This window comes from Chaetomium fimeti, assembly GCF_033439085.1.
Source record: "Chaetomium fimeti strain CBS 168.71 chromosome Unknown B0H64scaffold_1, whole genome shotgun sequence".
In the NCBI taxonomy this organism is placed as follows: Eukaryota; Fungi; Ascomycota; class Sordariomycetes; order Sordariales; family Chaetomiaceae; genus Chaetomium; species Chaetomium fimeti.
Window position 1 is genome coordinate 2,238,091 of NW_026944329.1, and position 13,690 is coordinate 2,251,780.

The window sequence follows — 13,690 nt, forward strand, 5'->3', positions numbered from 1 at the left end:
GAAACCAAGCAAAAAGAACAAATAAAAGGAAATCAAGAAGAGAAAATTAAATAAAAGAAATAGGATGAAAGAAAAGGTAAATGGAGTAAATCCAGTTTCTTTGGGCTTCAAAATGGCTTTCGTTTTGTTCCTATAATCGAGAACTCGAGGTTTCCACTGTCAACATCTAGACTTGGAGTTCGGCTTTTTGGTGTCCATGAGGTGCATATGTGCTCAGCGCCCAGTGCCGCCCGGTAATCTCTTACGTAGGTATGTACATAGGTACGTATGTACCTATCACTGGCTGGCACAGGTTGCCAGGCTGGTATGAGCCTCCCCCCTCACTCTCCCCTCGCGCCTTTACTGCCCCCAGAGCCGCCGAGGGTGACACCGTTGATGGTTCCCGGATTGAACCCGAGCTGGAATCCCCCAATGTTGTCTCCTTCAAATTTGGCAACCTGGTTTGCCCCTTTCTCTTCGTTCCTTTCCTCAGCTAGCTCGTCAACCCATTCTACCAAAACCCGCGAGATTCGCCGGAAATGGTCATCATCCGCCGTCACCGCCCTGGCCATGCCCTGGTGGGTGATAGCAAGACGGGTAGGGTTGGGCGCCCCGGGGACTTTGACAGCAGTCAGGCCTCTGATCATTTCCTGCGCCCCGCCCGAGACGGTGCTAGCTTTCCCCTCGTAGAACGCGACAAGTTCGAGGGAGCCCTTCCCTAGTAACGCCTTGAAACCTTTGGAGGTTTCCGTCAACTTCTCCGACTTGGCGAGATCATCTTCCAACGAGCCACCAGGGCCCCCTCCAGTAAGCCGATAGAACCTGTCCCCTGTTTTGGCCCAGAGAGCTGCATCGAGGTAGAAGGGCGTCCCGAGCAATGCCATCCTCTGCACGCACTTTACGAACAACTTCTCGGCTGGCCTTCCCTCTTCTGCCTTTATAAGGAGCTATATCAGGGTGTTAGTCCAAGCTTATGTTTCGACTTCAAACCGAAGAGAAACGCGGGAATAGGTCAACCACTCACGTTTTCCACGACAAGCCCACCAATGCTATGAGCAACAAAGATTACCGGCCTGTCGGTCTTCATCCAGTGTACTAACGTCAGTCGCTGTCCTGGGTACTTTGAAGTCTGGGACAGTAGTATCTTATGCTGGACTCACCGTCTTCGAGCTCGTACGCACGCCTCGGATCTCGTAAGAAATATCATCTGCGAGGGCGTCTATCCTGTTCTCTTCGGTAGACCAAAAGTCCCCAAGCCCCACATCGTAGTCGTACACGATGATGCGGGCTCGGGGGCTAGTTTGCTGAGGAAACTCTCAGGCCAGGCAATGGCCTTGCCTTCGTCGGAGATATGAGTCCACGCCTGCTGTCCCTCTTCGCGCCAACCGGGGACCAGTACGATGCCCCTGAAGCCCTGAAGACCCTACAGTGGGATATGAGCCTCACGGACAGGGCTCTCGATTCGCTTCGGGACATTAATGACTCGCAGTGGGAGTCCCTCGGCGAGGTCGTGGTCGGACATGCCAGGGTCACCATCAAAAGCTGCTCCGACGCCTGCAGCACCTTCGGGACTAATTTGCACAAGTGGACGAAGAGGTCCACCGACGGAAAACTCTCATGGCGCGACCGGGGCAATATCGGCTTCTTCAGACAGAGCCAGATCAAGTCCATGTCGCAGCAGCTGCAGAACTGCCATATCATGTCGATGGCCAGTACGGCCACTCTGTGAGTTGATCACGGCTTTCTGGTTTTTGAAATCATCTATATGACTAATACCAGACGAAACAGACATAGCTCTCTGCAGAACAACGAAGCCAGTGACAGACTCGAGAAAACGTTGTCAGAAGGCCTCGACCAGGTTACAAACTCAATAGCTGCTTTGAATATTCGTGCGGTCGAAACACAGGGGGCTGCGAGCGCTCCACCTCAACAAGCGGACCAGCCTCAAGAGATCACGGTGGAAGCAGTAGCAGATGTCCTCGCACATATTAGGGAGGAACGTAAGGCCCTTGAGGCTTCGCGTCAGTTTTATGAGGACCTCCTGGAGAGAACGCGGGAGGCTGCTGCTGAGAGCCAGGCCGCGTGGCCGTGGCAGAAACACACATGTCAAGTTCCAGTCAATGGCAGCAACAACCGGGGACTGCAGATGGGGGTAAATGAGGGTACCATGAACAACCTTCAGTTCGGATAAGAATGGTCCCTGTCCGGGGGACTGAGGCTGATATGGGAAGAAACCAGGGGTACAACTAAAGAAGTACTATTCAAGAGCTACCTAGGTAGCTACGGTAATTGAACTACCAAGGCAAACCCTCCTCCTTCAGCTGAATCCTCCGGCTATTACACCACTAAGCCCTATGGCGCGGGAACTTCTGCAAGTGCGGGAACAGACTGTTCCTCGAGTCAAAGTCTCTGCCACATTTCAAGCGCACAGTGTCATCCTCATCATCATCCTCATCATTGTCGTCGTCGCTGTCTTCCTCCTAGTCGTAATCCTCTTCGCCATGCCCCGTAGCCATCTGATGCTGCGAAAGGGCATTCTCCACCTTGAACTTCTTCCCACACTCACCACACCTAATCTGCCCTCCCTAGTTCCCACCGCCCTCCCCACCACTAAACTCTGCCACCTCACCCTCCTGGTCTCATCTAGGAAGGTTCCCGAAGTGGAAGAAGATGCTTAACCTGGAAAAAGCGTGGTGTTGTGAGGAATATGGAAAATGTAGGAAGGGGGAAGTAAAAGTGAACAAAACGAATACATGGTAAAACACACCCGGTCCGTTGTTTCTATCCTCGTGTATGATTTGGCACCAAGGAGGAAATACCGAGCGTGGTGGTTGGGGCGTCAGTGGGTGTCCTTGGTTGCGGGAATGCTTGGCAGCGATCAGCCCCGCTAAATTAGCGCGGTGTGGGGGCCTTCGAGACCCTGTAAAGTCGCGTCTCCAATCCATAATGGATCTCCAAGCGCGTCACCTTCAACCTTGAAAGGTGTGTTGCAATTGTTGGCTAAAAGGTGTTGACGACGGGTTTTGGAGATGTAACTTTCCCTAGAGACTACCACGGAAACTATCAGAAATGGCGACAAGTAAGCAATGCCCAGTCCCACTCAATGGCTATCAACTAACACGATGCAGGACAGGAGCGCATGCGAGACCGCATGCGCGGGGCAGGGTAAGTTGATTCCATCTCCCGAAGAACGCTCGATATTTACTTTCGGACCAGGAGACACAATGTTGGAGACATTGACTTTGGTTTCATCATCCCCGTCGCCGAAGAACCCGTCGAAGAACCCGAAGAGCCCCCAGTTATCGAACCGTCGCCACCACCAGCGACTCGCCCATCCCCAAACACATCCGCCAAGCGAAAGCACCTCGATCGCGATGTATCACGGCTGAGCCCTGCCCCAACAGGCTATCCCACAACCAGCCACGATGTATACAGCATACCCGACGCCAGCACCGAAGCAGGCGAAGGGAGCATCACCCACCACCCGCCTTCCACAATCCTCTCGCAGGGCCCCTCCTCCCCGCGACAAACCCGACCACCACCACATAACGCCGAGGAAGCCGAAAATGAGGACGAACCCGAAGACCATCCCATGGCCGACGCCCCTCCCCTCTCCACCGCCACCAAGCCACCACCACAACAACAACGACACCCCCAACAACAGCGCGGCCCGCTCTCGAGCGTAATCTCCGCCACGAAACGCCTCTCCTTCGACCCCTCCTCCCCACCCACCCACACCAACACCAACCCCAACCCCAACCCCAACACCATCACCGCCACCACCCCCAACGCCGCCCGCCGGTCCCGACCAGCCCACCACAACCAACACCCCCTCCCCTCCGAGATGGAACTAGCCACAGAGATGGAAGTGACCGAAAGCCCCGCCGACGCCCCCGGCAGCGGCCGCCGGCGGCCGCTGCGCGTCGGGCCGGGGACGCCCGTCGTGGGGTCCAGCGCGCTGCTGCAGCGGGTGCTGGAGGAGGAGGACCTGGACGCGGAGGGGGACGCGAGCATGGGTATGGATGTGGCCGGTGGAGGGGCGGGTGTGGGCGTGGGCGTGGGGGGGTCGTCGCCGATTGAGAGGCGGGTTGCGAGGAGGAGGAGTGGGGTGTTGAGGAGGGCTGCTGCTGCTGCTGTTGGGGTTGGGGGGGTGGAGTTGGGGGGGGGGTTGGGGGTTGGGAAAGCTGGGAGGAGCGGGAGGGGGTGGGAGGGGAGTGTGGCTGAGAGTGAGGTGGAGTTGGGGGTTGTGGAAGAGGAGGTGGAGGTGGAGGTTGAAGAGGAAGTGGAGGAGGTGGAGGGGGTAGAAGAAGAGGAGACGGGAGAGGAGGTGGAAGAAGAAGTGGAAGAAGAGGTGGAAGAAGAAGTGGAAGAAGAGGTGGAAGAAGAGGTGGAAGAAGAGGTGATAGAGGAGTCGATTGTTCAGCCTGAAGATGGCCAGACAAGTCTGAACGAGGGGCAAGCGGTGGTAGAGCAAGAGGAGGAGGATGAGGCGCAAGAGGTTGGCGAGAAGGAGGCTGCTCAGCGATTAGGCAGGAAACGTCCTCGCCGTAGTCTGCCCGCACCATCACCAGAGCTGGGGTCCGGCGCGGCGGAGGATTCGCCGGCACCAAAGCGACGTCGCAGAAAGGCCGTGGATAGTCCTGCCCAACAACAACAACCCGCTAAGAAAGCACGGGTGGGCAGACCGCCCAAGTCTCAGCCACCGCGTCAGCCATCACCTTCACCACAACCCGAACCACCAGCTCGGGCCCAGTCGAAGCCGAAGCCGAAGCCGAAACCTAAAGCGAAGAAACAAGCAAGAAAGAGCAAGGCTGCCGACGACGGCGACGGCAGTGACGAAGAAAGGCCGTCTGGATCTGTCCCGGTGACAGTGCAGCGTTTCACCAAACCACCACGTGCTACAGATGCTGCGGAGGCCGAGGACGGACCGAGCGCGGCCCTTCTCAACGGCGAAATACCATTTACTAGCCGCGGCGGCGTCAACGCAGTCGATGTCCTCTCTAAGCTATGCGAAGAGCTCATCGAGGCATATATGGACAAATTACAAGAGCGGGGCAGAGCGGCCGAGGACGCGGCGACGAGGAGGGAGCAGAAGACGATGTACAAAGCACTGGAAGCATTCCAGGAGGAGCTGAGAACCAGGCTTCTGGAACACGTAAGTGTATAATGGGCACGTTCGTTCACTGGATTTGGAAGCTGACTCGATTAGACAATTGCTCTCGACACTCTCCATTCCCTGCGAAAGAGGGTGCGCGCGGTACAAAAGGAGAAGCTCACGCTACGGGATGAGATCCTCCAAATCCGCGCAGAAAGAGAGCAGGTAGCGTTGCGGATGGACGCGATACGCATCCGGCATGAAGCCGAAAGCAAGCAGGCTTTGGTAGGTTTACCTCCCCGCTTTTGCCGACAATAACTGGATACTGACAATACCTCAGCGCCACATATCACTCTCGTCCGCCATGCACGACATCGACATGGCGGTAGAAAAGGGACAGGCAGCGCCTGAACTGTCCCCCGCCGAGCAGAAGAAGGCGGACTTGGCCAACCTTGAGCTGCTAATCAGCCGCGTGGCGGACCAAGCATGCACAAGGGGCGACGGCGGGGGGGCGCTGAAGCAGATCAGAGAGTTCAACGCCTTCTTAGAACGCGCGGCGGCTGTTTTAGAAGGCAGGTAACTCTGTAGTAACGACATGATGAATCTGTCTGATGACTTGGTGGTGTTCGACACATGATGACTAGGTAGTTTATACAGCGAATATTCGTACACACGTTTCCCAATCTGATCACGTTGACTTCGGGCCCGACCACGACCCAGCCAAAGCCGAAAACCTGTCCATGAACGTCTCCTTCCCCTCTGCCTTGCGCTTTTCCCTCTCCTTGGCCTGTTCTTGCCACAAACCCTGCACCTTCATCGCCATTTCCGCTTTGGCCCTGTGGTCTGCCCTAAGCGCCTTCTCCTCGGCCTCGCGCTCCTCAGGCGGCAGCTTTTCCAGCGTAGTCTTCCAGGAAGCCACAACCGCCGCGCTCGGCTCGGGCACATCACTCCCGTTCGCTGCGGCGTCCGCCCGAGCAGCTGGAGTCGCCGGCGCATCCTCAAAGAGCGTCTTAAAGGCGGGCACCTCCCGCCCCTCCTCCTTGGCCCTCTCCACCTCCCTCTCCTGCGCCAGCATCCGGTGGTACAACTCATCCGCGCGCATCTGGATATCCTCGTCCACCTGCGGGTCGCGGCCGTAGGCACTCATGTAGCCCAGGGCCTTGAGCAGGCGGCTCTGGGCGTTGTAGCAGCGCTCGAACCTGCGCACCTCGTCGCGGCACATGGTCATGCGCGCCGTCCAGGTGCCCGACTTCATGCACGCCGACCAGTCGACCTGCTCCTCGGCGCAGTTCTCCAGCGCCGCCCGCCCGATCAGGCCCTTGCGCTCCTTGAAGGCGTCCAGCACGTCCGACAGCTTCTCGTTGTCCGACTTGGTCTCGGCCTCGACGGCCGCGAGGGGCTTGTAGGTCTTCCAGAGGTGGGCGTACCGGCCGTCCGGGTAGAGGGACTCGGGGGGCGGTTGTGGGGCGCCGGTCGGGGTGGTGGTGGTGGTGGGCTTTTGGTCGGATGGTGGTGGTGGTGATGATGGCTGGGACTGTTGCTGGGGTTGGGAGGGGGGATTGTTGTTGTACTTGACGGGCGACTCTTTTTCGAGGAACTCCCGCAGCTTAGGGTCTAGCCGCCGCAGCGGATCGGAACCGCCGCTGTTGTCGGAGCCGAACCAGCCGTCGAACCAGCCCATTGTGCCGATCGGAGTGGATGCCAATCCCGGTATCAAGTGGTGGGTTTCAATGTTCGATGACGAGGAGTTGCCGTTGGAGAAGCGCACCATGTAGAATTTAGGCGGGGGAGCACGGCAGAACCGAGTGGGTCGGGGGGGCATCATGCCAAGACTGCCTTGCCAATTGGGCCCACCCAGGATTTCTCGTGTAAGTGAGCCCGCTCCTTCCTGCCATCATTGCTCAGCAACAAATTCATCGGCTCGCTCCCCGACGATGCCAAACGGAGAGTTTTATTCAGTCCGGCTACTCTGTCTTCACTTTGTTTTCCCAACAGTAACCATATTGGCCAAGATCTACGATGTTCCAATGGGGATGCGGCAAGCCTGGTTGACTGCTCGTCATGAGTGGGCATCTATCTCTTCATTTCCCTACCTCGTTTTTTTGTTGTTTTCGATCTCACTCTTCCTGACTGGAGATCTACCGGCCGTTGGTATGTGGATAATAGTTGCGCTTGCGCCCTTGTTGTGCTGATTTAAGTCACCCTTCGAACAGTCTCGGTCACTGGGTACGACTACAGCGAAGCCATCGTGAAGCTCCCTACCGTCATTTCATGCAGGTCTCTCGGAAAGGAACCCTGCGGCCATCGAGTTCCAAGAACTTGGTTGGGTTAGCTGGCATCGAAATATTTCCGACTCGGCTTCCATCCGCGGTGCTTCACATTTTGGGCGACTTCCCAGCAGCCGGTGACCCCTCTGACAATACCCATACTTTGTTTCGACGTTCTGCCAGGGTGCTTAAAAGAAGGCCGAGATTCCTTGAGTCGTGCCTCGCTTCGCATTTTGTTAGCGATTTCGCGGGTAGCCTTTGGTGCTCGCTAACGTGGCGAGGGAGGCAAGTTTCATCGCTGCAAGGGGTTGCGTGTCAGAGCTTCGCTCAGACCCCTTGTCCATCCCATTTCTGCACCGTTGAGCCGCAACCCCAAGCCGGAACTTGGACGGATGCTCCAGATGTGCCCCCATTTTCGTTGATGCGTGTTCTAGACGCATCTTGGCGGATGGGAGCCGAGTCCGTCCCCAGTTGGCATGCGTGTCGCCGTCGACTCGGTCCATGATCCAACCCTGCTCCCTCACACCATCATTGGGCCATCCCGTTTCACGAGATACCCGCATGTGCCTTGTTGGTGTCTGTCAGGGTATGTACTTCCGTGGCAAACATGAAAGCAATGAGCCGGGACCACGGCATCGAGTCGTGATGCTTTAGACTCCTGTGTCGCGGATCCTGTAAGAAGTTCCTGCCGCCATATATTTTCCCCTATACCCGAATATCATCTTGCCCTCTCTCCTCCTCTGTCCTCTGCGCTTCAGTCGTCTGTTTTTCTGTGGTGTTCACTTCGTCTCTTCTTTCTTTGTAATTCACTTCGTGACTGCAGGTCAGTGTTATTATTCTCTACGTTCTTTACACCTCGTTCTTGCTGTGTTCTTGAACACACCAGCTTCGGCCTGGTTTAATACCTACACACCAACCCCGAGTGCCTCAACAACCAAGATGTATTTCTCCACCAGGGCCTTGGTGGCGGTCCTCCTCGCTACTGCGGCTCGAGACGTGGTTGCAGTTCCTCAGCGAGGCAATAACGAGACCCCCGGCTTGGGCAACGGCGAGCCGGGCAATGACGGACCTGGAAACAACGGACCTGGAAATGGGGGATCTGGAAATGGTGGACCTGGAAATGGTGGACCTGGAAACGGCGGACCAGGCAACGGCGGACCGGGCAACGGCGGACCGGGCAACGGCGGACCGGGCAACGGCGGACCGGGCAACGGCGGACCGGGCAACGGTGGGCCAGGGAACGGGGATGGTGACGACAATGGGGTTGTACGCATACAAACCGTCGCAAACGCCGCACCAGCAGCCACCCCGATACCCCCCGAGGCCCTAGCGGCCCAACAGTCGAGTGCTGCTGCTGCTGCATCCGCCGCCGCCGAAGCTAACGAGGCGGCAGCAGCTTCTGGACTGAGACAACCCCCGGGTTTGCAAGGAAACGATGCTCCCGCTTCACTCCTACCGTTGCCTGGACTGGGTGGTGGAGACGCCGTTGCTCCTCCCGCCGTAGGAGACTCTACGGAGGTGATAGCTCCAACACAAGTGGAATCACAGCCGGCTGTGGTCGTAACGGAGAGTCCAGCGGGAGGGTTGCAGCAGCCCCCTGGCCTCGATACAGGAGCACCTGCGGCTGTGGCACCGATCCCGACCCCGGGTGTTGACACTTCTGTAGGTCTGCTCCGTGGTTTTTAAAGATTTGTGACTCTTGCTAACCTCTTCTAGGTTGATGACAGTGCCACGTCAGACGCTGCCCAGGTTATTGGGTCGTTTACCCAAGTCGTGGGTGGAGCAACTACAGCAGCGGGTGCCGCCGAGGCGCTCACATCCGCCGTGGTGGAAACCTCAGCTGCCGGCGCCGCCCCCGCCTCCTTCACCCCTATCGCAGCTAGCTCGGCCCCCGGTGTTGACAGCTCGGCAGCCAACGCCGTGGACTCGGCCACCACCGCGGCGGCAGCCGTCGGTTCCTTCGTCCCCATCGTCGCGGACCCCTCCGCCGACTCAGCCGCAGATCAGGCCACCGGCCCCTCCTCTTTCGCCGCGCCCACCCAAGGCTTCGTTTTCGCCAACGGTACAAGCAACAGCCTCACCCCGCTCCCCAGTGGTGGTGTAGGAACTGGGACTGGGGCCGGAACCGACACCGGCTCTGAATCCGGAGCCGGCGTGCTCCAACCCCTACCCGGCCTCACCAACAGCACAGCCGGCACTGGAACCGGCACTGACACCGACACCGGCACTGACACCAACACCGGCACTGACACCAACACCGGCACAGAAACTGGCTCCGACTCCGGCGCCGGCACTGACACCAACACCGGCACTGGCACCGACACCGAGGGCGGCGACAACGCCTCCCCCAGCCTGCAGCCCCTCCCCGGCCTCGACAACAACGGCAACAGCAACGGCGACACCAGCAGCGACGACGGCAACAACTCCCTCCAGCCCCTGCCCAACAGCCCCGACGCCACCGCCACCGGCGACGCCGCCGAGACCCTCGTTACGGCCGTCCCCAGCTCGACCCCTGGCACGGGTGCGGGCGCGGATGCGGATGCGGATGTGGATGCGGATGTGGATGCCTCGTCGATGCTGACGACCCTGACGACCGTCACCAACGGCGTCACGAGCACGCTGGTCACCCCCGTGGCGGCCGCGCAGACGGGTGATGCTGCTGGTGGGGCGGAGGATGCGGGTGTTGCGGGGGATGCTGTGGATGGTGTCACGGGGGGCTCGGGGGCGGAGGGGGTGAGGAGTGTGTTGTGGGCTGTTGTGGGGGGGATGGTGGGTGTGGTGGGGGTTTTGGTGATGTAAACTGGTAGGATTGATCGGTGGTGAATAGGGGGTGGGTTGGTGGGTTAATGGTCTTCTTTTTGGGCTGTGCCGTGCTGCTGGCAGTGTTTTTTTTTTACTTCTTGGGTGTTGACGGCTCGTGCAGGCCCGCGGCTGGCTGGCTGGGTGATGACCTAGAATCACGGACATGAGAGAAGCTACGGGTGTTTTGTTCACGGTTATGCGCACAACGATGACGAAGACCAGGTTTCTGGCGGCCTGTAACTCTGTAGTTCGGATACCTACTTCTAGATCTCCAAGAGCAAGCCAAAGTTCGAAATGGTATCCGACAGGTGATACCATCCTCCCGAACGGCCCCGAGTTAATTCGAAGATGTTAATGTAAAACTTATTTGAGAACTAACAGGCTCACTCTATTCAGTAGTCATCACAGCAGATGGTGTATCCCCGCCTCGTGCCATGGCTTCGGCGAACTGCCGTCCCGCGGATCCGAAACCTGAAGAGTTTCGCGGGAAAACGCGGGTTCACGAAGGCTTTAAGTCCCTCAATATACATTCCCAAAAATAGTGACACCCTTTCATGCGTGTCACTTGTTCCGCCGGTTGTTAGCTTGGCTAATTCAAGGTGAGGAATCGAGCTAGCATCCTGCGCTAGAACCGCGATGGCGGAAGGCAGTGGGAGGGCGGCGAGTGCTTCGTAATATCATGAGAAACCAAACCAGTCGTAAAACAAGGTTGGTGATAGAAGGGAGCAACGTGACAAAGCACATTCCAACATATGTCCGAACTTGCCCTTTCCGTTCGATGTGAATCTCCCTGCCAACAGCATTGAAATTTCTGGCAATCCAGGAATGTCTTGTATCGGAGGTTTCAGATCACAGTCTTGCATACCCGGTGTCTGAGACACTCGACGAAATACCAACATAAACAAAAGATCGAGTTAGCATGGCAGGAATGTGATTTATGACACAATTTTGATTGTAAAACAGGAGATCTATTGCGGCGTCGTGTATCCAAAATGCAAGTGCCCAAACACACCAACCCACTGATAGTCTTGAAGTAAACATCACGGGCAATAAAATACCCCCGAGAGTTATTGAGCCGTTAAACTCAACCATCTTGAACAAGTAGCCCAAGAAAAGAGCAAAATCCAATCGCAGTCCAAACCCATCACCAACCCCCCCCTTACCCCTGATTCCTATCCCACCCACCCCTCACTGCCCCGGAACCCCCATCCGAATATTGTCATACCGACTCTCCGGATAGCTCAACCAATTCTCCTCCCTCTCCAACCCGCCCATCTCCGCCGCCACCGCACCCACCAAGCTCCCCTCCCCAGCCCGGTCACCACTCGCCTCCCAAAACACCGCCCCACCCAGTCCCTTCTCAACCAAATACTCCGCCTTCCGCCTCCCACTCGCCAACGTATCATACGACACCAGCACGCCCGTGCTATCATCAAAGCTATAACTCGCCTGCGCCTCCTCATCCCAGCGCTCCACCGCGCCCGGCCGCGGCAGGTCACGGAACAGCCAGACACCCGCCTGCGACGACCCCGAGCCGACACCGGCGTAGGGGCGGCCCAGCCCCGTGGTGGCCTCAAACGCGCGGCCGTACAGCGGCAGGCCGAGGACCAGCTTGCGGGCGGGGATGCCGCGCGCGACGTAGTCGGCCACGGCGCGGTCGGTGCTGAACTTGGTGGCCTGCGGGTTGGCGGTGCTGGGGAAGAGGTTGGACTGGTGGCCGGTCGTGGCGTCCCACGAGCCGGCGTAGTCGTAGGCCATGATGTGCCAGGCGTCGAGGTGGGCGTCCATGGCTTCGAGGTGCATGGTATTGTAGTTCTGGGGGCCGGCGGGCGCCGCGATGGTGAGCAGGAAGTGGTGCCCCGGTGCGTGGGCCGCGGCGTAGGTGTTGAGGGTGGAGCGGCAGGTTTTGAGGAGGTCGACGTAGTCTTGGGCTTGAGAGGCGCTGGTCGGGTATTCCCAGTCGATGTCGAGGCCGTCGAAACCCCAGTCTGTGGATGTGTAAGTGGTGGTGCTTGGTAATGGAAGAGGGAAGCGGTGGTCTTACCTTTCATAAGGGTGAGAGCAGAATTACAGAACTTTTGCCTTCCCGCCTCGGTAGCGGCGACTGGGGCGAACTTGGGGGAGTAGGTCCAGCCCCCGATGGAGAGGAGGGTTTTCATGTGCCGGTGTTTCTTCTTCAGCATGTACAGTTGCTTGACACAGCCGTATGCGTTTTGCCCCTGGTCGTTCCATGAATCCGTGGGGTAGTGTTTCTCAAGGTCCGAGTAAGAGTCCGACGATTTCCTGTCTTGTGTGAGCCAGTGCTTTATGGTAACAGCCTTTGCCTACTCACACTTCTCCATCAGGCGCGATGTCAGCAAAAGCATAGAGGACGTGGGTGATCTTGTCGCCCGGAAGTTGTTCGGGTTGGTAATTGGCTCCGTAAATGCCCCTGAGACGGTTAGTCTGCCAGCTTCGAACATGCTAAACACATAACGAACCAGTTTGTGAAGTACAGGGCATTGCGGTATCCTGAAGGTGTGCTCTTGATGGTTGTGTTACTGAACGGAGCGGTCCCGTTTGCAGGTGCAGCAATGGTCTGGTTGGTGCTAGGCAACGGGATGGCCGAAGCGCTGGATGAAGCTGCTTTCTCAACAACTGTCCGCTCTTCCCCTTGGGGACTCGGCGAGTTTGACGGTGCCGGCAGCCAGAGCGTCTTCGTCACAGTCGCCCCCTGACATTGTACCTCGGCATTCTCACCAGGGCCGAGACCAACACTCTTTGGAAGGGCCGAAGCGGTCGAGGAGAACGCTAAAGGAGCGACAAGAAATAAAAATGAAGACAACATATTGTCTTTAGGGGTAGAGAAAGTCTGGGGTAATGACAGTAAGGAGACTGGGCAACGAAGTCAGAGCCGGAGGGGTGAGTTATAAGAAGCTACCACAACTCAACGTGCCAGTGTAATAAGTAAGGAATGAAAAACACTTGGTATGACGACCCAGCTCTCCAACCTCAGACACGGTGCCAGCGATGGAATGGAAGGTCGGTGGCATATTCTCATGAAACCTCCCCCAACCCGTGAGGACTTTCGACGTGAAGTATGAATCGTCCAAACCATCTTTCGGCACATGCCTGGAAGGCAAAGGGATAGTCAATATCGCCAATCTTTAGCCTGAGGTTGACAGACACATGGACGAGTCCCGGCTGGAACTCTCTAGGAGGTGCGGAATGTTGAGAGAAGACGCATGGAAGAACGGGAACCGGCCAGCAGTACACGGGTTCGAGATGCTGTGTAGATGACAGACGGGACATGACGGGAGGAGTTCAGCCGCATTGCCATCGAACATCCGGATATACCACATTTTGATTGCTTTCATCATCGGGATGAATCAGTTGGCCATTTGGGATTGCGTCCGCCTTGGGGGTTCTTTTGTCTGTCGATAATAGGTATGTTGTGGACTCCATCACGTCTCTCTCTCTCTCTTTAGCCAGGGAGCGGGCCATTACCCATGCGGTGACGGCGTCGATCGGATCAACACTGGCGTTCGGGAGATTTACGTTGCGTTGT

The 13,690-nt window shown here is 57.5% G+C and overlaps 6 protein-coding genes across 6 annotated transcripts; 3 read left to right on the top strand and 3 right to left on the bottom strand.

The window, feature by feature from the left end:
* Positions 1–320: 320 nt before the first annotated feature.
* On the bottom strand, positions 321–1,015 carry B0H64DRAFT_428550 (uncharacterized protein; the record flags this gene model as incomplete). The annotated part of the gene is made up of 1 exon (XM_062805850.1): positions 321–1,015. Exon 1 carries the CDS (start codon positions 861–863, stop codon positions 321–323), a length of 543 nt encoding a protein of 180 aa, XP_062664003.1. The 5' UTR covers positions 864–1,015.
* On the top strand, positions 1,012–2,237 carry B0H64DRAFT_428551 (uncharacterized protein). Its single transcript, XM_062805851.1, has 2 exons — positions 1,012–1,704; positions 1,768–2,237. Exons 1-2 carry the CDS (start codon positions 1,331–1,333, stop codon positions 2,168–2,170), a joined length of 777 nt encoding a protein of 258 aa, XP_062664004.1. The 5' UTR covers positions 1,012–1,330; the 3' UTR covers positions 2,171–2,237.
* Positions 2,238–2,931: 694 nt separating this feature from the next.
* Positions 2,932–5,678, top strand: B0H64DRAFT_428552 (uncharacterized protein). The gene is made up of 6 exons (XM_062805852.1): positions 2,932–3,058; positions 3,108–3,144; positions 3,196–3,995; positions 4,233–5,134; positions 5,189–5,359; positions 5,415–5,678. Exons 1-6 carry the CDS (start codon positions 3,049–3,051, stop codon positions 5,652–5,654), a joined length of 2,160 nt encoding a protein of 719 aa, XP_062664005.1. The 5' UTR covers positions 2,932–3,048; the 3' UTR covers positions 5,655–5,678.
* Positions 5,679–6,844, bottom strand: B0H64DRAFT_381026 (uncharacterized protein). Its single transcript, XM_062802774.1, has one exon. It carries the CDS (start codon positions 6,753–6,755, stop codon positions 5,763–5,765), a length of 993 nt encoding a protein of 330 aa, XP_062664006.1. The 5' UTR covers positions 6,756–6,844; the 3' UTR covers positions 5,679–5,762.
* Positions 6,845–8,280: 1,436 nt separating this feature from the next.
* On the top strand, positions 8,281–10,140 carry B0H64DRAFT_437658 (uncharacterized protein; the record flags this gene model as incomplete). Its single annotated transcript, XM_062806275.1, has 2 exons — positions 8,281–9,003; positions 9,058–10,140. 2 exons carry the CDS (start codon positions 8,281–8,283, stop codon positions 10,138–10,140), a joined length of 1,806 nt encoding a protein of 601 aa, XP_062664007.1.
* Positions 10,141–11,331: 1,191 nt separating this feature from the next.
* On the bottom strand, positions 11,332–13,074 carry B0H64DRAFT_448783 (glycoside hydrolase family 18 protein; the record flags this gene model as incomplete). The annotated part of the gene is made up of 4 exons (XM_062807059.1): positions 12,624–13,074; positions 12,476–12,574; positions 12,188–12,426; positions 11,332–12,131 (listed from the first exon to the last, which is right to left on the bottom strand). The coding sequence occupies exons 1-4, from the start codon at positions 12,968–12,970 to the stop codon at positions 11,332–11,334; spliced, it is 1,485 nt and encodes a 494-aa protein (XP_062664008.1). The 5' UTR covers positions 12,971–13,074.
* Positions 13,075–13,690: the final 616 nt, after the last annotated feature.